Here is a 24,257-nt window from a genome sequence, read left to right on the forward strand (position 1 = left end):
GTCTTTAAAATATAATTAATCAAAGATGGCCACCATAACCCTCCCAGCTAAATGGCTACTTTTTACTTTGTATATGTATATGTATTTACTCAGGGGTTACACATCAAGCAGGCTCCATATTCACTACAAAACTTATAGCAAATTAAAGGATGTGTAGTCCATAATTAGTTTGAATTGCTTTTTTGCTTCTCAAACCAAGTGAAAATATACAAATCATATTTTCCTAATAACAATTTCAAATGAACCTCATTCTTTGCCAAACCAAATGTAAATGAGACAGCTGTAATCTATGAAGATAAACCCACTTTCCCAGAAACTACTATAAATCTAAAACCGTATTTACAAAACATGTTCCTCTTTTGTCTAGGGTGCACTAAAATGCTATATTTCCAGATTCTCTAGAAAACAGGGCTTCCCCACGTCCAGCAGTAGATTTCTCCAGAACTAGTCTATGGGACTGATGATGTCAGGAACAGTCTATGCACAAGACTGTTAGCATGGGGGGGGGGGGGCAGGAGAGACAGAGACTACTCTTGCACTCGGAGGATCAGTGGATTCGGTAAGTATTAACTGCGCTCTTCTCTCCCCTGGACAAAAACGAGCCGTTAACCCATGCAGTGCAGGCAAAGCCCCACTGCATGGGAATTTGTTCCCCTGGAATTCTTCTTAAAGAATACATATTTAAATAGATTGTTTTCTTCTTAAAAAAAAAATGGCAATTTTGTCATTTGAAAAAATAACAACAAAAAAATGTCTCTTTAAGACGCATGGGCGGGACTGATGTTTTGACGTCACTTCCGCCCAGCAATGCTATGGGGACGGGTGGGGGCCATCTTGCCCTCACTTGCATCCCCACACAGCAGCTGAAAGGACCCGATCGCCTCCGCCGCTACCGACGGCTCTGGTAAGCGGCGGAGGGCGCGGGAGAGCGGCGGGAGGGGGGGCCTTCTCCCGCCACCGATAACGGCGATCTCGCAGCGAATCCGCCACGGAGACCGCCGTTATCATTAACAGGACCGCTCACTGAAGAGATGGATACCTCGGTTGTGGCAACAGCTGCTGCCGTTACCGAGATATCCATATTTAAAAACAGGACGTAGATATACAGTGGGCGGTCGTTAAGTGGTTTAATAATTTCATTAAGCAACAAAATTGATCCGACATGGTTTACCCATAAAACCAGTTGCGATAAATAAATGAATACATTCTTCTGTAATGAACTTTTACACCTTATTTTGAAGCAGCATGGTTAAATATCTGCTTTAATGATCTTTTAAGGTGTTCATACTAGATGACAGCCACCCAATCCAGTTGAGAAATGTAGTCCAGGCGCTCTTATTTCCCCCATAAAAAGTTGGTAATATCTGCAGGTTGTGGGCTGTGCTTCCTTCTACTATTTGATAAACAAGAATGCTTTCGACAGCTGAGTCGTAAGCCTTGTACACACGATCGGATATCTGATGGAATCTAATCCGATGGATTTTTTAGTTGGATAGCCGATGAAGCTGACTTTCAGCAGTTTTGCCTACACACCATCAGTCAAAAATCCGATCATGTCCAAATGCGGTGACATACAACACTACGACGAGGTGGAAAAAATGAAGTTCAATGCTTCTGAGCATGCGTCGACTTGATTCTGAGCATGCGTGTGTTTTTCTCCGATGGAGTTCCACACAGATGATCTGATTTTTCTATCAGTTTTTTATCCATATGAAAAATTTAAAACATGTTCTATTTTTTTTCACCGATGGAAAAAAGACCGATGGGGCCCACACACGATTGTTTTTTCCAATGAAAACAGTCCGTTTTCATCGGACAAACCGATCGTGTGTACACGGCTTAACAGTATAGTGTATGGCACAAATTGGGCCACTAGACAACACAGACATGCAAAGTGTGTGTGCATGCCTGACCATTCTTAGAAATCTATGACCACCCTTACTGAACTCAAAGTCTGCTTGGTGCATAGGTCTGTTGTAAGAATTTGATTAGGTAGCTTGCTGAGTGCAGGGATAGCCATTTGCATTGTAGCATTACTTCATTTCATTTCCATAGATATTCATATTCACACTTTCTTCATACCCTCTATTCAAATTAGGGAGAGTCTGCATGTGCAAGATTTAAATGGGCATTAGGGCAATTTATTTTAGAATCCAGCTTGTATATACCTAACATAAAACTACAAGATGTAGTTGTGCAATCACCAGATATTTCAACTGTGTTTTTAAATTGCATGCATTACAATTGGCATAGTTAAACACAGCACATACACTGACTGCATGCATAATATGCATTTTGTAGAAGATCTACAGTTAGGCCCCATTCACACCTGAGCGTAGCGTTTTTGAGCGTTTTTTTTCGATGCTTTGTCGCACGTTTTGTCGCGCGTATTTGCACGTTTGCATACAGCGTTGTCCGGCGTTTTTGAACTTTGTTGTTTTTTATTTTAGCCAATAGGAAAAATGATCATCTATTTCATCATTTGTTGCTATGTTTGTAGATTTTTTTTATCTTCTTCCTGGGTGAATATTTTATTTCACAGAACAGATTAAAGTGACAAAATGCCCATAGAAACGCTCGTTGTCGCGCTAGACGCTTTGATCGAGTGTTTCCATTAGCTTCTATGGGAATACAAACGTTCAAAAATTCCCAAATCAGTCCACTTCTAGTGACAAAAAAGGGTCCAGAACTTGTTTGAGCTTCAGGCGTTCGGCTTCAGGCATTTTGGAGTGGAGATGTGAACCATCTTCATTGAGAATAATGTTTTTTTTCCCCCTCTAACGTTTTGTAGCTTCATGCTTCAGGCTACAAAACGCTCAGGTGTGAATGGGCTCTTAATGCAATTGAGTATGCATGAAAAGTATTATTATCACAGCACTTAGGACATACTTCAAGAAATACTAACTTTTATCTAAATCCAAAAACAAAAAGTATAGCGGTATAGCCGCGGTGTCCCATTGGGCAGGAGCGGTGGAGGAGCGGTATACACGCCGCTCCTTCACCGCTCCAAAGATGCGGCTAGCAGGACTTTTTTTTCTGTCCTGCTAGTGCACCGCTCCAGTGTGAAAGCCCTCAGGCTTTCACATTGGAGAAACAGCAGCCGCTGTTTCAGGTCGGTTTGCAGGTGCTATTTTTAGCGCAATAGCGCCTGCAAACCTCCCCAGTGTGGAAGGGGTCTTAGGCCTCATTCACATGGGTGTTGAAGCCCAAATACTGTGAATGAGCAGTTGTTGTTTTTTTCAGGCATCTTTAGATTCCAGGTGCTGTGCCACTTATTGAAGCCTATTAGGATATAGAAACTACACAAACAAAACCGCTTGTGCTAATGCGATCTGTGACCCTCAGCACCTGTGTGAAAGAGGCCTAATACATTTTGTGTTTTTGGGTCTAGATACATTATAAGAGTATATTTATATACTGTATACATAAGGAAATCTATATAAGTGCCAGAGTAAAAAGTTTTTCACTACCTCCTAGCAATCAGTCAATTTCTCTTATTCATTTTTCAATATGGTAGAAGGCTGTGATTGGCTGTTATGATACATAATATATTTTCTTAGTTTAATAGACATCTCTTAAATAAGTTTGCAATAGTGTGTGCTGTGTCTATATATCCCTGGTGATATTTTAAGAGTCTGTATAAGCTTAACAGAACAACATACATAATACATATTAGGGAAAGATACAATTTCCTCACTAGTTGTGTTATAATTGTATATTTCTCATTACAACAGTGCTATTTTTTTAGCAGAGATTCTGGACCACAAAAAAATGATATATGCTGAGAAAAATATTATATTACACATGACTGACTTCACAAATACAATAATGAATAAAATGTATCCACACAAAATGTAGTTCTTCAGCTGCAAATATATCTGCAGATGTCTCTGTTTATATGCTAGACTAAAATGACTTTGTTTTTCAGGATGAAATTGCTTTATCATGTCTAACCCCAGCTCTTTAATAGGACATGGTTTCTACCCTGATAAAAGTATAACATGTTTTTTTATTCCAGCTCTTTCCACAGAAATGGACCGCTGTAATTTACCAGCAGGAATAATATGCTATTCCAATTAGTATAACAATAAATCTCTTTTGTTAAGTTTTCCAAAAATTTGTATTTTTTCATTCCCAGTTGTGATTTATTTTTAATATGCTTTCAGCTTTGTCGCTTAATGTTTTGTTTTATGTTACCTTCCCTTTATTTAGCCCTTTAATGGTTTTACCCCTTCTCTCATCGTTTACGTTCTTTTTATATTTTTCATGTGACCTCCCTCCTCTTTCCTTTCAACCAATCATGTGCGTGCCTATCATGTGACTTGTCATGTGACTTGCATGGTGCTGCTGATGTCCTCCTCGCTGGTGAACAGAAGGTAAAATTCTTTGTTCTGGTTGGTTTGTAGCAAGGTTGGGAGCATTGCACTTTATATTAACAAAGCTTAATCTCTCTTAGGCTCCCTTGCAGGCTTAGGTCAGAACAAGATTAGGAGTGTTCACTTCACTTGTATACAAAGAAAAAAAAAGTGTCACATAAATTATAATGATGTTTGACTTCTATTGGATTATAAAAAAAAAAATTCTGTCAGGTATCACTGAACAGGGAAAACTAATCCAGCTAAAGATACCACAGATTGTTTTGGCTTTTGCATTTGCAAATCCTAGACAGTTTTTGGCTGTCAAGGCTTGCTGCCACTTTTGTACCCAAAATATTTGGGCAGCCATTAATGTAAGGTTTGTCAGGTTTCTTCTTTCAGCTGCAAAATTCTCTTGCTTTCACAAATTCTCTCTATTGACAAAGTTATAAGCTACTCTTTTATATTAAAATGGTGCATTTAATATACCTTCTAGTTACTTCTCTGTAATCGACTGCCCCAACTGCATGCCAGCTTGATTATCCACTGGTATATTTCAATAATAAATCACAACACCCTAAGTAGTAGTGGAAGTCTATGTTACACTCTGCAAAGTGACTTTTTGAAAAAATATATTCTAGAAGCAAGAGATCAGAGACTGTGATAAACCTCTAGCACAAAATACTACATATATCAGTTAAAGATCCTTATGTTATTATATATGTTCAGTAAATTGATAGTACTACACTTGATAGTGTAGTTCAGTAGCATCATATATGATGATTACAAATGTTTACAATAGTTAACTATCAAAATGTAAGGCACATGCACTGAAATTTTTACATATTTCAGTGATTTCAACACATAAACTGATTCTTTATACTAGCAATACATTTAGACTAAAAGTCTGTATGATGTAAGACCCCATAGCCGTTCCTCAACTACAATTTGTAATTTAGGGCAAATTAACTATTTTAATTTACCTAGTAGTAAATTGTTAAGAACATTAAGGAACAATAGCCAAAGCCGAGGCATGCTACCTTTAGTAACATATTGCACACTTATGGGTGTTTTTAAATGTAGCAGCATCACTAATCCTAATATGCAATCCGTACTAATGCATGCATGCAAATGCTGTGTCGCTGTGACATTAAGAAACAAAGAACAAAGAAGCCACCTCCTCTGTTTGGTTTGTCCTCACTTTTCCCTTTATTGTCTGCTACTGAGCAAGTTTTACTAGTTCAGTGCTGTCCACCTACTTTTTCTTCATACACCCTCCCCTTATTATACCTCTTTTTAATACCCCCGTTTTGTGTATTCCCATTTCCTGTCTTCAATACCCATTTGAAATAATTGTAGTATACATGGGTGTTTAATGTTTGTTTTCTATGAACATATAGGTGTGTGTATAAAACAATTATTAATAGAGCAAATAAATATATTGTGCTTATGGTCACAAAATGCATTTGTGTAGACAATATATAAAAAAAGTTGAACAGCACTGTACTAAAATTAAGCAATTTTTTTTTGTATCTTGTATTATTCCTCCATAGTTAAAAATACAATTTCAGATTAATAAATAACAGATTAACACGCAAAAGGAAAGAGTCAAAACTGAACATGTAATATTTATTTTAGTTTGAGATGCTGAGGGTTATATACAAATAAATACAACACATTTTCTGCATTGAACCCTAGGGGACACATTGTAATAACTGATTTTGTCATAGAATACTCCAAAGATATGCTGATAGGTTAAGGGTTAGGGACCTTAGATTGTAAGATCCTTGAGGGTAGTGACCGATGTGAATGTACAATGTATATGTAAAGCGCTGGGTAAATTGACAGCGCAATAGAAGTACCTTAATAATAATAATAATAATAATAAATAGAAGACCAGGCTATTTCAGAACAGAATAGAGGAGAAGTTATTATTTCTATTTTATATTGGAAAGTTAGAAACCCCATTGTCTAGAGACTTCTTGGCATGTTAGCGCCCCGGGAATTCTATTATCCACTAGTGCAATGCAATTCCTGCATTATATAGTTGTTGAAATCTCTTTGTTCCACAGACAGGGGCTACCTTGAGGTATCTGGGAGATTGGTAGGGGTCACCTCCCTCAGATTGACATAGGTCAACCCACAAAGGTGTTTCAAGTTTTATTCTTTAAAGGACAACCATACATTCACTTCAATACTCTCTATGTGCTATCCATTCCCCTTTTGGTAACTTACAACAGACAAGACTATAGATGCAGCACAGCCCCCTCAGATCTGCTCAGCTCTTATCAGTTAAGTTCCCCATTCAGTTGAGTATGTATACATTTTTGAGCAGTGGAGCAAAACAGCTAGGAAGAAAAGTTTAAAAGTGAAAGACTGGAAAAAAAAACATCCAGATGGCAGAGCCACAAAAGTATAAGGAAAAGATAAATTCTGAGGAGACTTTTTTTAAGGGTCAATTTTATTAAACTCCATATAATGCATTTTGTTACCCAGACTTGTTGCCAGGCTGACCTTCAGTGAACTCAGCAATTAATGCATTTAACAATGATTCTTGAAGCTTTGATGGGCTGAATGTCACGGTCAGGTATAAAATGGGTCATTTGGTGTTTACGAGATGAACCATTTAATTAAGTTCATATACCCTTTGAAGTGATATGTTCTTGGATCTGGGTGCCTCTTCTACCTGATGGGCGTTTCCAGTATTTCACTATGCTGTTGCTTCACCATTTTGAAGTCCCACAAGGTATAATTGGAATTAAGGCATTCCAGACCTTTGTGACCTGTTTTAAATAGAGTTATAGAGGGTTATGACCCCTGTCATTTTTTTATTTTGCTATGTGTTTTGCATTGGTGAGATGTGCCTTCACTTCCTGTCCCAGAGCCAAAACACAAAATGAGAGGAAATCCCTGCAAACTAAGGGAATCCCTTGGGGCAGTCCAGGCCAGAACTAGTGTCCCCATTGGAAGAGTTTCCCATTATTACTGTGTACACGCTGAACAGTCCGACTTTCAGTGTGTACGTACCAAGCTTTAGAAGCCAAATCCCTATGCACATTAGTTATTGCAAGTAAAAAAAGAAATAAAATAAAACAAACACAGTAAATGTCTGTTGTCTTTATGATGCAGTTTACATTTCCAGTTTTGACTTCACCCTCTCTGCAAAAAAAAAAAAACCTAAAAAACCTTTTGCATTAGATTGCTATCAGGTAACTAAAACGGAAAAAAAAAGGTCCTTCCCAATCTTAATTTACACAGCTGTTAAGCAGGAGGAGATAACGTAAGGTCTTTTTTTCCTTTTTTTTTCTTTTGTTCCTATGCATGGTGCATGAATTTGCATGTTTCCTGCTGATCAGCATGGGTCAACGGGACGCTCTTGCTTCGTTTTCACACCATTTATTCACCGGCTGAGACACTGTGACCAGAAATTGACAACTTGTTAGTCCTTATTATTCACTGAAAGTGGATATGTTATCTACACACAAGGAAGGCTTTTCATCTTGTGGCCAAATTCAGGTTTCAGCTTATGAATTCACATTTAATGAAATAACTGATAGCTGGGATACTTTGTTCCACGCCACAAAATGGTTCCTTCAGCAGTGTGCAGATGACATTCCTGCTATAACCACTTTTCCAATAACGGTTTTCTTTCCCTTAGTGACTGTGGCAGATGTTTTTATGACAAACTAACCTTTCACTCTCTCCTCACTAATTCTTTTCCCTTTTTATCTGCATTATCACTAACCTCCTGCGTTTGTGTTAGTTCTTTCTGTTTACAGACTGGTTATTTATTTACCTTTTTTATGTTCTAGTTTTATTTTAATTTTTTTCCTTAAACGATGACAGGTCCTGACGGTTGAATAAGCTCCATTTAGATGGAAATCTAAAGTCTTTTCTCTCTGTAGTCCTTGGCATTGTGCTCTAAGTTCTATATAGCTATGTATTTTAATTCAGAGTTTATAGGAATGATGCATCTTATTCACACAGAAGCAGGCATGTTTAGCTCTAAAGCTCCTCTTAATTTTAAGGGCCATTTAGCTGCTTTTGTTAAGCCAAATATTTTGGAACAAAACCTACAAAAAGAGATTTTCAGTCAGGAAAACTGGAAATATTAGCAGATTCAAACAGCATTTATGATAATTTGAAATTACTTTTAATTATAGTACTCACATTTTTAAAAAGGACACTTATGATTGCCATTATTTGTGCTTCACATGTGTATTTTATTGATGTAATCTTTGTTATATAAAATGTATGTTTTCTTTCTAAAGTAAACCCAGATGGGTATATTGCAATGCCCAAATCAAAGTATTGTCATATTGAAAAATTATGGAAGGAACCAAAGCATTTTACAAGATTAGCTTTAGCTACAGATATTTCCTAGGTCAATTGCAGAAGAATATTGTGTACAAATATTTACTCTCTATAAGAATTTATAATTATTCAAAGCTTTCATTAAATGATATAGCCCTGATTATAACCTGACACAGAGGGGTTAACGACTAAATCAGTAGAGTATGTTCACTTTGTAAAGTAAATTTTCACCTAGCATAGTGAACGAGGTTGATTTTAGTAATCAAATCATCTAATAATAATCTAATAGTGAGTAGGAAAAAAATACAGCTTGTAATTGAGTATTATGTCGTGTACACACGATCGGATTTTCCGTCGGAAAAACCTTGGATGGTTTTTCTTAAGGAATTCCACTCAAGCTTGCATACACTCAGTCACACAAAAGTTCTCTGATCTTTCGACCGTCCAGAACGCGGTGACGTACAACACTACGACGAGCCGAGAAAATGAAGTTCAATGCTTCCGAGCATGCGTCAAATAGTTTCCAAGCATGCGTCGGAATTTTGCCGTAATTGCAACAGACGATCAAATTTTCCGATAGGATTTTTTTCCGTCGAAAAATTTGAGAACCAGTTCTCAATATTTTGTTGGTGGGAATTCCGACAGCAAAAGTCCGATGGAGCATACACATGGTCGGAATTTCCGTTCAAAAGCTCACATGGGTCGGAATTTTCGATCGTGTGTACGGGGCATTATTTGTAAATTGAATTATCACCTAGCGCCTTTGCAAACAATACCAAATCATGTGCAAGTAAAATGTAAACTTTTTTTGTTGAACATGAATGGATGACAGATGTTACTTTGTGACGAGGGGTGTATTGTAAAAAAAATGCATAGCAATTTGCCCAGTAAAAGTGCATTTACATTTTATTTTGTATAAATGGGGAAAAACGTATATCAGTTTCATTGATTTAACCACTTGCCCTTCGGTAGATTTACCCCTTTTCATGACCAGGTCATTTTTGCTTTACGTCACTGCATTAGTTTAACTGACAATTGCGTAGTCATGCAACACTGTACCCACATAAAATTAGTGTCCTTTTTTCCACACAAATAGAGCTTTCCATTTGGCATTTAATCACCTCTGTGGTTTTTATTTATTGTGATATAAACCAAAAAATACAGACAATTTTGAAAAAAAAAACACATCCAAGAATATTTCGGGGAAAAATCGAATTTCTTCATCAATTTAAGCCAATATGTATTCTGCTACATCTTATTGGTAAAAAAAATCCCAATAAGCATATATTGATTGGTTTATACAAAGTTATAACATTTACAAACTATGGGATATATATATATATATATATATATATATATATATATATATATATATATATATATTGCTGGTAATAGTGGCTATCAGTGACTTATAGCAGGACTACAATATTTTGCGGCAGACACATTGGACACAAATTGATACTTTTTGGGGACCAGTGACACTAATACAGTGATCAGTGCTAAATAATATGCACTGTCACTGTACTAATGACACTGGTTGGGAAGAGGGTTAACATCAGGGGCAATCAAAGGGTTAAATGTGTTTCTAGCCAGTGCCAGTGCTTGTGTACTGTGGGGAGGTGCTTTTATTTCTTAAGGGAAGGCATAGATCCGTGTCCTTACTGACATAATGGTAATCTGCCTTGTTTACATAGGCAGATTGCCGTTCTGCCTGTGTACTGAACAATCAGTGGGGTGCTGGCAGATATCAAGTCCATGGTACCTGCTGCTGGGCTCCCACTTTGTGTGATCAAAGTGGGAGTGAGCCTCCTGTGGCGCACATGCGTGTCCCAGAACTGGAAGTGGGTACGTGATTTGGCGCAGCTGTGCCACTTGGCCACCATATATCTAAGTTATACGGTTGGCAAGTGGTTGAAATGGAAATGTCATAGTTGGCCACTAGATGGTGCTAAGTATCATAGGAGATTTCTATCATCCTTTGCAGCGTCTAGTGGCCAAATGCAAATTAATTAATTAATTTATAAATCAATAAAAAAACATTTATCCTGCACAGGAAATAACTTGAATAACACAGGACACATGAACATGCACGTTCACTGGGCAAATTGATATGCAAATTATTTATAAGTACACTCCTTAGCTGTGCTAAAGTCATTTATCCAATCAGGATCATTCAATAATTTAATGATTAGGCATTAGTATAATCACGTAGTGGTTATCAACATAGCATTATATTTTTGGTGCATTTTTTGTAGCATTAAAGTGAAATTCCAGTGAAATACTAACTAAGCCTAAACCTACTCCCACCCCCATTCTAAGCCTATACTATATATGCTGTAAAGAAAAGAAGTCTATACTTAACTATTCTGAGGCCTCTTCACTGCGGTCACATGATTGGGTCCCAGTGCCGATTTCAGTGTAGAGGAGGGACAGCCCAGGTTCTGCAGCCAATGTCAGTGATCTCTCTTCTTCACTAAAGCCAGCCGCCAGAGAGATCATGTGACCAGACTGCAGCGGCTTCAGCATATGTAAGTATAAGCAGCTTTCCTTACAGGGTAGTTAGAATATATTGCACAATTGCACTTTATTTACCTTTACAGGGTGATTGGTAATAATGTATTTATTGAGCTTTTACAACATATGTTTCTGAATTGATATTTTTTTTTCTTTTTAGTCAAGTGATATTTATTAATTAATCACACTGCTTTTTTTGTTTATTTATCTTTATTTTCACATAATTTGTTTTATTTTTGAATGTATGACCACATGAAAAGGGACAGCACATCTATTTTTGGTTATAGTTACAATAGGCTTATAATGAGGGTGAGCGTAGATTTAGGTTTAGTTAGTATTTGATGATACCTTAATAAAACTGACTTTTTTAGGCAACTTAAAAATGTTTATCCAAAAAGTATAAAAAATTATATAATTAATTTACAACCCTGCAGGAGAAATCTGCAGGAGCAGGTTTGAGATAATATCCTGCCCTATTTTTTAAATCAAATTATGTATTTATTGGCGTATAACACTCACTTTTTTACCCTGAAAATAGAGGGTAAACTGTGCCTGCGTGTTATATGCAGGGGGCTGTGGAAAGTTTTTTTCCTGAAAATTCCCTCTTAAAGTTAGGGTGCGTGTTATACGCCTGTGCGTGTTATACGCCTATAAATACAGTATATATGGTTATATTAGAAATTTAATTTCTGGAGTTGCTGGCATATAGGATTGTCACTGTATTACCAAGTCTTGATATTATAGTAATAAGACAGTTACCTGGACTGTGAGTCACTTATGATTATTACTATATTGCTGAACAGTATTGAACTTTAATATGTAGATATAACCGGAAGGAGCTTTAGTGCTGTTATAAAGTTTGGTCATTTAGTAAAGCTGTTGAGATATTATTTCCACCAGCTCCTGCAGATGTCCCCATAGATGTGTAAAATAATGATTGCATTTTTATTGTTTTTTGGATAAACTTTTATGGTTGCTAATATAGTTAAATCGAAGACTTTATGAAATATACAAAAATCTAAAATGGCTGAATAATAATTCCAGGCAGTTACCTAAATCCTAGGTGACTCCAAAAAAGGATTTCATCAGTTGTCCACTAATACCATTATTTTAATTCAGTACTTTTCACTTGTTTAGTGATTGTGAAGACACCAGCAATGTCTGACACCAGTTTGAAGTGTTCTAGCTCATATGATTATAAGCATATGTCCACCCACAATTTTTTTTAGTATAATGCCTAATAACTTTCTACAAAAAATTCCATGGGGTATGAGTTTATATCACACATTAGATTATGAAGCATTGCAATGTGATATTTTGCATCAAAGCAACCAATCAGTGCGGTTTGGAAGCTTTCTAATATAATTTTACCGTAACAGCTGCTAAACGCAGCCATCATATTACAGTTGTATTTCTGCACAATATTCCTCTTTAACATAGTTTTACATTTTAGGGGAAAACCCCATGGGTACAAACCTTAAAAGAGTTATCCAGTGATGTTAAGTTTGGTCAGAGGCTATAGATTCAAACCCTAAAAGAGTTATCCAGTGATGACAAGTTTGGTCAGAGGCTATAGATTAAGCCTGCAAAAAATATTGAGAAAACCAGGAGAATGGGAAGCAACACATGGTATAATGATATTACTGTGTGCTGTATAGCATAGTAAATGTAGCATATAACATATAAATGCCACTAAAGCCTATAATAACATTGGGCCAGATTCACAAAGGGGATACGACGGCGTATCTCCTGATACGGCGTCGTATCTCTGTTTCTATCTATGCGACTGATTCATAGAATCAGTTACGCATAGATATCCCTAAGATCCGACAGGTGTAATTGTTTTACACTGTCGGATCTTAGGATGCAGTACCGCGGCCGCCGCTGGGGAGAGTTTGCGTCATAAACCAGCGTTGGGTATGCAAATTAGGAGTTATGGCGATCCACGACGGATTTTCGAGTTCGCTACGTCGCCGCTAGTCTAGTTTCCCGTCGCAAATTTAGTCGTCGTTTTGGGTGCCCTAACTTTAGTCAGCAATCGTATTGCTGTCTAAAGTATGGCCGTCGTTCCCGCGTCGAAATTTAAAATTTAACGTCGTTTGCGTAACACGTCCGGGAATACGGAAGTACGCTACCGTATTTGACGTCACGGCGCGCAAAGCACGACAGAAATTGCGAAACGGAGCATGCGCAGTAGGTCCGGCGCGGGAGCGTGCCTAATTTAAATGGCACACGCCCATTTGAATTGGCCCGCCTTGCGCCGGAGGCCGCCGGCGTAGTTTTCATCGCAAGTGCTTTGTGAATCAGGCACTTGCGATGAAAACTTGCGGCGGTGTAATGTATCTACGATACGCTATGCCGCCGCGATTCTACGTGAATCTGGCCCATTGTGTGGATATTCTGAATGAATGACTGCAGTTTGTTTAGTGGCAATCCCCAGGAACATAGACTTAAACATAGCAGTAAGCACTTCAACCTCCATTCCTGTGCCATTGTACATGTACATTTAGATGTAGAGAAATGCAATTAAGGATACATATCCCATAGCAAGGGGCACTGTGTAAGTTGCAGTGTTCATGCTGATTAAATGTAACTACAGTACACACTTGGCTGTTCAATCGCCCTATAGCACAAGACCTATTTCACAAAAAAGTATTTGTAGCTTCTGTTTCTCAGAAGAAAAGGCCTTTCAAAATACAGTAAATGATTTCCATATTGTTGTTACACAGTGATATATAGGGTTCCTGGGGTCTATTATTCCTGGAATTTGATTACTAAACTTGGGCACAGCCCATAATGGCACTAATATTATGTCCATTGGTACAATCATTGAATGTACAATAATGAATCAAAATGTATGCTGGGTGTTACATTTATATTTGCTAAAACTATTACAGTTACGGGGACCCTGACTGATGGCATTGTATATCAGTCTATTTCAAAACAATATTATTTGCTTGTCTTCTTAAGCAGTTTATGAATGTTATAGGTAGACATTGTGAAATAATATTTTGTTTTAGCTATCTGTGCCAAATTAATGCTAACTTACAGACCAAGGGAATCAGGTTAATTAAATGTAATGGGATCATTCAGAAATCAATACACTTTATGGGCAGTCCTGGTTATGGATTTGTCTTTATAAAAGATCTGTGGAATGATCTAAAGTTATTTTGGCTTCATATGATTACATATTAAAAAGCATAATTAAAATAATGTATTTAAGTAATTTTAACCTAAATGGGTAATGTGTTGAGGTCACAAATTTACCCACAAGGTCAGCAATGCCTTTAGAGGAAAGTATTGTTGTATTTTAAGACACTCTTAAAGTGTTTGTTTATTCATGGATTTGCCATTTATGAGGATTCTGGATCTCTTTAACCCTGAACTGATTGGTTATTTTTAGGGGAACCAAGTGCTCCAAAGTTGACAGGCCGTGTTGGAGATGATGGGAACTCATTTAAAGTTGTCTTGATCAAGCAGGATGATGGTGGCTCCCCTATCCGCCACTACATTGTCCGTTACAGAGCTGTAAGTTTCTTCCAGCAATTGTTTTCAAGTTCTATATGAATTTTGTTTTACACAGATTCTGATTAATGAAGTTATTCATCCATATGTTCCAAACATCAATTTTTTTAATCAAATCTTGTGTCTTGGACGTACCTACATATAATAAATGTTCATGACAGTTATCAGATAAAGGCCAATTATTATTTTCAATTCAATTACATTTTTTTGTGTTATCGTGCCCATTTCAGAGTTTTTTTATTTTACTTCAACATTTGTTGATAGTCTCTTTTGTTAGTGGCCACATGGTTTGAGATGTCAGTGCAGTAAAAATGGTGCACATCTTTCTAACAAAAGCACTTTGTTATGAATTGCTTGCATTCTGTCTGTCAGATTATGTTATTTGAATAATTTTGTGACTTCAAACTTAATACGTTTTATGCAGTTGACTTGGATCTTAAATATCCTCCTTTGGTTCTTCTTTAGAAAAATTCCCTGGACTGGAAACCGGAGACTAAGATAGCCTCAGAAAGTGACCACATCACGCTGCGATCTCTAGACTGGAATGCTGAGTATGAAGTTGTTGTGGTAGCTGAGAATCAGCAGGGGAAGTCAAAGGCAGCTATCTTCAATTTTCGAACCACAACAAAGCCCACAATTATTCCAGGTACATTTTGTATTTTAATGTCCTCATCCCTTCTGCTTAATCATTAACGCAACTGAGCTGCTTCTTTCCTAACATGCCTGAACATACCCTTGACCAGCTGCTTGCTTACAACCAACCTTAAACCTGGTCTTGCATGCACAGCTTGCGTTGTGCCCGGACCGTGTAATGATGCTAAGCGTGAAATGCATTATGTTGACTTTGACCATACTTCATCATTTACCACAAAATTAAAGGCAAGGGAACTAGTACATGATACAAATGCCAGGTGTTTGGATACATCGGATTAGATTTACTTAAACTGGAGCACTCAGAATCTATTGCAGCTGTGTATGGTAGCCAATCAGCTTCTAACTTCAGCTTGTTAAATTAAGCTTTGGCAATAAAACCTGGAAGATGATTGGTTTCTATGCAGAGCTGTACCATATTTTGCACTGCCCAGTTTTAGTAAATCAACCCCACAGTTTTAGATTAAGAAGTTTGATCACTCTTTGAAGACCTTGTTGATTTCTGATATTCTACATTGTATATCAACTAATCCTATAGTAGATTTTGTAATGGACAGTTAAAAGGCTGTAATTAGGTAGTTCAAATGACCAGTAAACGTAATGGGGCAGATCCACGTAGATCGGCGATTCTCTCCGCCGGGCGCAGCGTATCTAAGATACACTACGCCGCTGTAACTTTTTTTTTTTCAAATCCACAAAGAATGCGCGCCGTAAGTTACGGCGGGGTAGTGTATCTTTGGCGGCATAATGGCGCGGCATTCAAATATCTGTGATGGGGGCGTGTTTTATGTAAATACGTTGTGACCCGACGTAATCTACGTTTTTTTTTAACTGCGAATGCGCCGTCCATGGGGGATCCCAGTGCGCATGCTCGAAATGAAACCGGAACAAGCCAATGTTTAAGACAGTGACGTCATTCTACGCAAATCCCTATTCGCAAACGACTTACGCAAGCAACGTAAAAAATTCAAAATGCGAGGCGGGAACGACGGCCATACTTAACATTGAGTACGCCTCATAATAGCAGGTTTAACTATACGCCGGAAAAAGCCAAACGTAAACGACGTAAAAAAATGCGCCGGCCGGACGTACGTTCGTGGATCGCCGTAACTAGCTAATTTGCATACTCGCCGTGGAATTCAACGGAAACGCCACCTAGCGGCCGCCAAAATATTGCACCTAAGATCCGACGGCGTACTAAGACGTACGCCTGTCGGATCCATCCAAGATGCCGTCGTATCTTGTTTTGTAGATACAAAACAAAGATACGACGTGCAAAATTTGAAATTACGTGGCGTATCAATAGATACGCCGGCGTAATTGTTCTGTGGATCTGGCCCAATGTGTGTGTATGTGTGTAACCTGCATTGTTTTGTATTGTTCTGCCTTAATTGTAGTTTAGTCTGTTGCCTCACTTATTAAGGCTACATTACTCATTAAGGTTTCAGAAACAAAAACTGTGTTTGTGCTCTATAGCATGTGCACCTCCTCATAATTTTTATGTCTACTGTATATACATATTTAAAAAAGATATTTAATTGGTTCATATGGGCAAGACAGGTAGTTCATAGTTCAGACTGTTGTATAAATTGTCCCACTATCTCTAAATCTTACAAGATTAAGATGAAAACATTGACTGACTGTATGTAACAATCATGTTGCTCCACACATAACTTTTTTTATAGTCTTTTTTCTGTTCCGATAAACCCTTGCAACATGTGTGTATGTTTGTATATATATATATATATATATATATATATATATATATATATATATATATATATATATATATATATATATATATATATAGTTTTTCAACAGCACTCACTGTAAAGCCTTCTGGTAATTTAGGACTGGCACCAAAAGTCCAATATATACAAAGTCCACAATAAGAATGAGCATCACTGTACAATTTTATTTAATTTTACATTACACATATCATGGTATTGTGTGTATCATATTTTAAATAGATGTTATAGATAGCAATGATTCAAATGCCTCTTTGAACATCATTCCCTGCTCTGCATGGCTTCCCACATGCTTTTAATGCACGTAAACCTGGTAGCAAAAACCTATTCTTTAGAAAACTGATAATATTCTGTAATGCCATTGTCATGGAGACAGACCATTCAATATTTGTTTGTAAAATAAAGATTTTAAATCAATATTAAAAAAAAATACAAAAAGGGGAGCATAGCCTCATGTAAGGATGAATAATAAATAATAAAAATGTACCAGCATCCCAGTTACAGTAGAGCAAGGGGGAGAGTGGGGGCAAGGGAATAGTAGCTGAAGCTAAACCCAAAGCTACCCACTCAGTTGGTTTGGGGGGACTCGGTACTGATAAAATACAATAAACATAATAGTATAAAAAGTGTATTTATGTATAAAATTGCAAAACAAACAATTGTACAGATCAATGATTGGTCAAGGTCGACTAGTTTTGCAGGAAATACCGCTTCATCTTTAGAATAAATAATACAATAAAAACATGTAATATAAATCAACAATGAAATATATGATTCAAGAAAAATAATAATAATAATAATAACTTAGCAATGAAACCAAACCAACTGAGTGGGTAGCTTTGGGTTTAGCTTCAGCTACTATTCCCTTGCCCCCACTCTCCCCTTTTCTCCAATATTAAAAACATATATATTTTTATATCAATTTAAAAATGTATTCACAATAAATAAATTGCAACCAAGACAGCCTGAAACTATTATAGTTTCTTTAAGCTTACTGGCAGTCAGTTGGAGGCATGGATAATCTTTGAATGCACTCATCGTCAATGGCAAAGTCATGTTGAGGAGGAAGAGTGACTAGCAGCATCCTCTATTTATTTTTATTTTTTTAATTCCTTTGCATATATTTGTTAGATTACAAATTTTACACATAAAGGGTTTTTATTTTTGCCAAGTGCACAAGGATTATTGTAAAACTATTTGGTCCTAAATGTTGTTAAACTATCACTACTGCTAAAAACACTGGCCTATTGTCATTTTTGCAAAACAACTTCTGTATCCTTGTGGAGCTCCATGGATTACAAGCCCAAGCTGTATACACAAAAGGTTATCTACTGAACAATCTTGTGTTAAGCCCCATGTGGTGTGTCCAGTCCACCATTTAACAGTGCAGTGCCAGAACCTCTAATGGCAAATAAAAGGTTAGGCATTGGACTGGTACTTAGCATCTGAAACATGAAAGACTTTATGGCATTCACCTGTCTTGTCTTTTTACTAGGAGAGTTTTAAGATGCTCCCAGGCATTGATGATCACACCCACCATCACAGAAGAAAGCCATCTTTGGTTCAAAACCCTGCACATGTCCCCTGTTGCTGCAGCTCTGAGTTCTGCACTGCTGCAACAAGGGGAATAGTAAGCCATTCATGTGCTGGATTTTAAATCAGAGAGAGAGAGAGAGCCCTATTTGTCCAGGATCAAAATTATTATGTGCATATACTTTTGTATCATGCATATGCTATGATTACTACAAATAAGACCACATAGTTACTCTAGGTAATTGACTTTGTAGGCATTGTAGTATACAATGTTTACAGTGAATTAGTCAGCATGCCTCAGTGCACACAAGCACTGTGTGTGTGTGTGTGTGTGTGTGTGTGTGTGTGTGTGTGTGTGTGTGTGTGTGTGTGTGTGCACTGCAGGGAATTCCATGCAGATGAATGCATATTGAAGTTTAAAGGATTCAAGTGGACTTACTTTTTAGTGATATTGAAATATGTGTGTAATGGTGTTATTGGATTGCATAATGGTAGCTGTTCAATAAAGATTTAAAAGGAAGGATTTGATCAGTATAAATCAGGTATGACTGAGTGGAGGAATCATCACAGAAATAATGTAATATAACAAAGCAAAATCTGTGGTACTTTAATTATGCCCACTGGGGAGATCATATAAAAGCAAAAATTAATATATAGAGCAAACCGATTTGATAGTGGAGTTATGTATACATATGTCCAAGGTCCTGAAGAAGCAGCTTCATCCATGAAACACGTAGACCAAAAGTGTTGTGATCGTTTCATATTAAGATGCATGTTGAACTTCAACTTGATGTTTTTTTAGCTGATTTGGAATGTTTCCCTTTACATTTTTAATGAGAACCCCAATTATTTGTTCATTTTTGTTTTTATGTGATCTTCTGGTAGGCATAATCAATTTCTCACAGATTTTGTCTACATTTGGAACGGTTTGATCATTTTTCCGGTGTTCTTTTTTTAGTCACAGTGAAATCTCCCCAAAAGTGAGTTAAAATCCCATGTTCAGTATTTGTCACTGGGACTAGTGTCCCCATTGTGAGATTTTGTCTGCCCTCCTGTTCCAGCGACAGTTATCAATGGCATGGCTTCCCTTCAGTTTCTATCCTGGTGGCTGGCCTAACTAAGGTTCCCCGATCTTACTGTCTAAGTCCAGTTTGGAAAAGTTTCCCTCACTTGTTATCTCAAATATCATACAGAATTAAGGGGAAACAGACAACAATAAAATACTGACAGAGCACATAACCCTTTCTCCACTCTATTCAGACCAAAAAAATATTTTTGGCTGCAGCTCCACCTTAATGATTTTGAGGATGTTTACACTAATAGCCAGATTCATAGAGAGTTACGCCGGCGTATCAGTAGATACGCCATCGTAACTCTGAATCTACGCCGGCGTTAATTTAAGCGTATTCTGGAAACCAGATACGCTTAAATTAGTCTAAGATACGAGCGGTGTAAGTCTCCTATGCCGTTGTATCTTAAAGTGTAATTTTTAGGCTGGCCGCTAGGTGGCGCTTTCGTTGAGTTTGGCGTAGAATATGTAAATGACTAGATACGCTGATTCACGAACGTACGTGCGCCCATCGCAGTAAAGATACGCCATTTCCGTAAGAGATATGCTGCGTAAAGATAAAGCTGCCCCCTAGGAGGCGTAGTCAATGTTAAGTATGGCCGTCGTTCCTCGAAATTTGAAAATTTTACGTTGTTTACGTAAGTCGTCCGTAAATAGGGCTGGACGTAATTTACGTTCACGTCGAAACCAATACTACCTTGCGGCGTACTTTGAAACAATGCACACTGGGATTTGTACACGGACGGCGCATGTTCGTAAAAACGTCAATCACGTCGGGTCACCCCCCATTAACATAAACACGCCCCCTCATCCTCATTTGAATTAGGCGCGCTTACGCCAGCCCCATTTACGCTACGCCGCCGTAAGTTAGGAGGCAAGTACTTTGTGAATACAGTACTTGCCTCTCTGACTTAAGGCGGCGTATCGTAAATACGATACGCTGCGCCGCCTTAAAGATACGCGCCCCTACCTGAATCCGGCTATAAATCTTTATGCATGTGCATGATGTGTCATTAGTGTTCAATGATGGGAACATACTGTTTTTTATTGTGAAATAGCTGCGTTGCTCTGTGCCTCGGTTTTGAAAAGTTATTGCTGTAGCTATGAATATGTATAACTGAATATTTGAGAGAGCTTGAAAAGACATGTTGTAGTATTAATTCAAGCATGTTCTTTTTATAAATGCATTGTACTACTTTCATTTTGACTCACTTTTGTCTAGAGGCACACCAGATGATTTATGCAATTTATTCTGAGCTGAATTGAAGGCACTAGCGTGGGATATAACTGTAGAAAGTTTTGTTCATAAGGAGACACAAACCAGCAGTCTAGCAGCTCCTGGAGTGTAAGGCTAGCTATCTGGCAACTCAGGTATTTGCCAGAAGGTCTGAAAAAAAAGACATGCAATTTAACAAATCTATCAGTGCTTGTTTGCATCTTTATGGCAGCCTTAATCAGTTCTTTGTTAGTAAAGGAACATTTACCACAACCCATATACACCATCACTTGTCTGAGTCTGCTTTCATTGTATGTATTCAACAATTTTTTCTTGTTACATGTTAAGTGTCGTTATTTGATTCCATAATATTTTTGGATACAATTGATTAGGGCGTTTAAGAAGGCTCTTTTATTACATTGTTTTGGAAAATCTAAAGGTTGATACTGTGTATAATGGCCTGTGTATATACTTGTACTGTGTATAATGGCCCCTTGGAGTCAATTTACTAAAACTGGAGAGGGAAAAATCTGGTGCAGCTGAGCATGGTAGCCAATCAGCTTCTAACTTCAGTTTGTTCAATTAAGCTTGGACAAAAAAAACCCTGGAAGCGGATTATTTTCTATGCAGAGCTGCACTCCCCAGTTTTAGTAAATTACCCCCATAGGTGGCTTTTGCCATTGTGTTATTTTGATTGAAAGCTTGAGAAAGGGGCGTAAAAACCTACAAAATTGTACCCTGGCTAAAAGTTAGATGTAGAGAGGCATGAAGATGTTCAGAGATGGGTAGCTTTTATAAGGTTGGGTAGATTAAATAGTAAATTGTTTTACTTTTTGCTATAATAAATATCCAGCAAAAAATATAAAAAAAAAATTTTTTCCTCAGTTTAGGCCGATATATATTCTTCTACATATTTTTGGTAAAAAAAAATGTAATAAGTGTATATATATTGGTTTGCGCAAAAGTTATAGCGTCTACAAAATAGGCGATATGTTTATGGCATTTTTTTTGCAATGGTGGTGATCTGTGATTTTCAGCAGGACTGCGACATTGCGGAGGACAGATTGGACACGTTTGACACTTTTTGGGACCATTGACATTTATACAGTGATCAGAGCTAAAATAGCCACTGATTACTGTATAAATGTCATTGGCAGGGAAGGGGTTAACACTAGGGGGCAATCAAGGGGTTAACTGTGTTACCCATGGAGTGTTTTTAAATGTGGGAGTGGGACTGCCTGGGGGAGGAGACCAATCGCTGTTCCTAAACAGTAGGAAAAAAAAAGATCTGTCTTTCCTCCCCTGACAGAACGAAGATCTGTCTATTTACCTTGACAGATCTCCATTCTGTCTCTGTCTGAAGCGATCGCGGGTGGCTGGCGGGCATCACGCTCGCTGGCCACATACATCGGCTCTTACGTTGCGATGCGGGCACGCATGCCCCCTACAGTTCTTAAAGCAGCCGACGTACAGTTATGCCGATTCACCCAGGGGAGCCAACCTGCCACAGTATTACTGTGGTGGTTGGTCCTTAAGTGGTTAAAGAGCTAGAATGCTCTTTTTATGAATAAGGGCATCCTTGGCTGTGTATAAGAATGCATTGGAGTGGATGATCCAGAAAATTAAATTAAACTATTTGTACTAGTAGGGTACTTGCTCATGGTACTGATGTATGGATATCAGATTCAAGGCAAAAAATACCTGCATAAAAACTCTTAAACATGCGTATTTGCGCCCTTCCTTATTCCAACGTTTATGGAACTGCCCAATGATCTCTCAATTCTGGGACAAGATCTTAACATAATTTACCAAATCTGCAAGGCGAGAGTCTCCAAGGGTCCTCTGATCTGTCTCTTCAGTCATAAAGGCCCAAAGGATCTGACACACTCATCTTCTGCTCATTATCTTCCTCAATGGGCTCACATTTGTCTCCTTTTGGCTCACAGAACAATCTTGCAAGCCTGGATTTGTCCCTCACAACCTCGTTTATTTACAGTGAAACAAGCTTTGGCGACCTTATTTGTCCTAGAAAAATTTGATACCATCATCCAAAATTTCAAATCCACTTGTCGTTTTATCGTCAGGTGGAGACATTACATAAATAATAAACATTTTCTCCAGTGGAACTTTCCTCACAAATGCAACCTTTTCGCTATATGGATTGCTACTTATACAGCGGACCTCAACAATTCTCTGGGGAAGCTTAAAGTTAAAGATTCATCCATATGCCTCTTCCACTCTCCTCTTCGTGTCATTTCCAAATTCCTCCTAGTTATGGAACTCCTCCAGCAGTTTTTAGGCTAGAATTGGATTTTAGACATTTGAGTGTACCTTTGTTTTACTCAAATCATCTCCTTTAATTTGTATATGCTTCCACTCCTAAGGGCTTATCAGTAGTGCCCTAGTTGTACAAAAATGGTGTGATAAGGGGCGCCGGAAATAAAAATTATACTAAAGAACCCCTGTATGACCATATGACATGGAAATTAAGTGAACACGTGCATAAAAATATAACTATAAACTTCACAACAAAGATTAAAGGGGTTGTAAAGGTATTTATTTTCCCTAAATAGCTTCCTTTACCTTAGTGCAGTCCTCCTTCACTTACCTCATCCTTCGATTTTGCTTTTAAATGTCCTTATTTCTTCTGAGAAATCCTCACTTCCTGTTCTTCTGTCTGTAACTCCACACAGTAATGCAAGGCTTTCTCCCTGGTGTGGAGTGTCGTACTCGCCCACTCCCTTGGACTACTTGAGAGTCAGGACGCCCTCTACGTTGCAGATAGAGAAAGGAGATGTGTGTTAGTGGGCGTTCTGACTCTTCTGTAGTCCAAGGGAGGGGGAAGGCACGACACTCCACACAACACCAGGGAGAAAGCCTCACATTACTGTGTGGAGTTACAGACAGAAGAACAGGAAGTGAGGATTTCTCAGAAGAAATAAGGACATTTAAAAGCAAAATCGAAGGATGAGGTAAGTGAAGGAGGACTGCACTAAGGTAAAGAAGCTATTTAGGAAAAAAACATTTTACCTTTACAACCCCTTTAAAGTGTGCTTATAGTGCAATATATAAACGTATATATAGTATACAAAAAAATTCATTGAATCTAATTTGATGAAACTAAAATATTCAATGCTGCATCTTGATTGAGGAACCCAATAAAAAAAAAACACAAAAGGGAATTCCTTCACCGTATGTCTATAGGGACCACCCAAAGTGCTCAGAATTAAGAACTGCTCACCAGTTTTGCAGGCTATTCCTAGTTCCGGATTAGGACCCCATGAATGTGAGCAGACATCATTTATGTTTATGCAGTTTTAAAAATAAAATGC

The 24,257-nt window shown here is 37.7% G+C and overlaps 1 protein-coding gene across 9 annotated transcripts in view; it reads left to right on the plus strand.

Moving 5' to 3' along the window:
- NCAM1 (neural cell adhesion molecule 1) overlaps positions 1 to 24,257 on the plus strand; it is a 392,974-nt gene that overhangs the window by 340,673 nt on the left and 28,044 nt on the right. For all 9 annotated transcript variants that reach the window (XM_040326003.1, XM_040326004.1, XM_040326005.1 and 6 more), the window contains 2 exons: positions 14,587 to 14,711; positions 15,174 to 15,354. In XM_040326003.1, the coding sequence (XP_040181937.1) occupies positions 14,587 to 14,711; positions 15,174 to 15,354 (306 nt within the window). The remainder of the gene's footprint in view (positions 1 to 14,586; positions 14,712 to 15,173; positions 15,355 to 24,257) is intronic.

Source organism: Rana temporaria, chromosome 10 (genome assembly GCF_905171775.1).
Source record: "Rana temporaria chromosome 10, aRanTem1.1, whole genome shotgun sequence".
In the NCBI taxonomy this organism is placed as follows: Eukaryota; Metazoa; Chordata; class Amphibia; order Anura; family Ranidae; genus Rana; species Rana temporaria.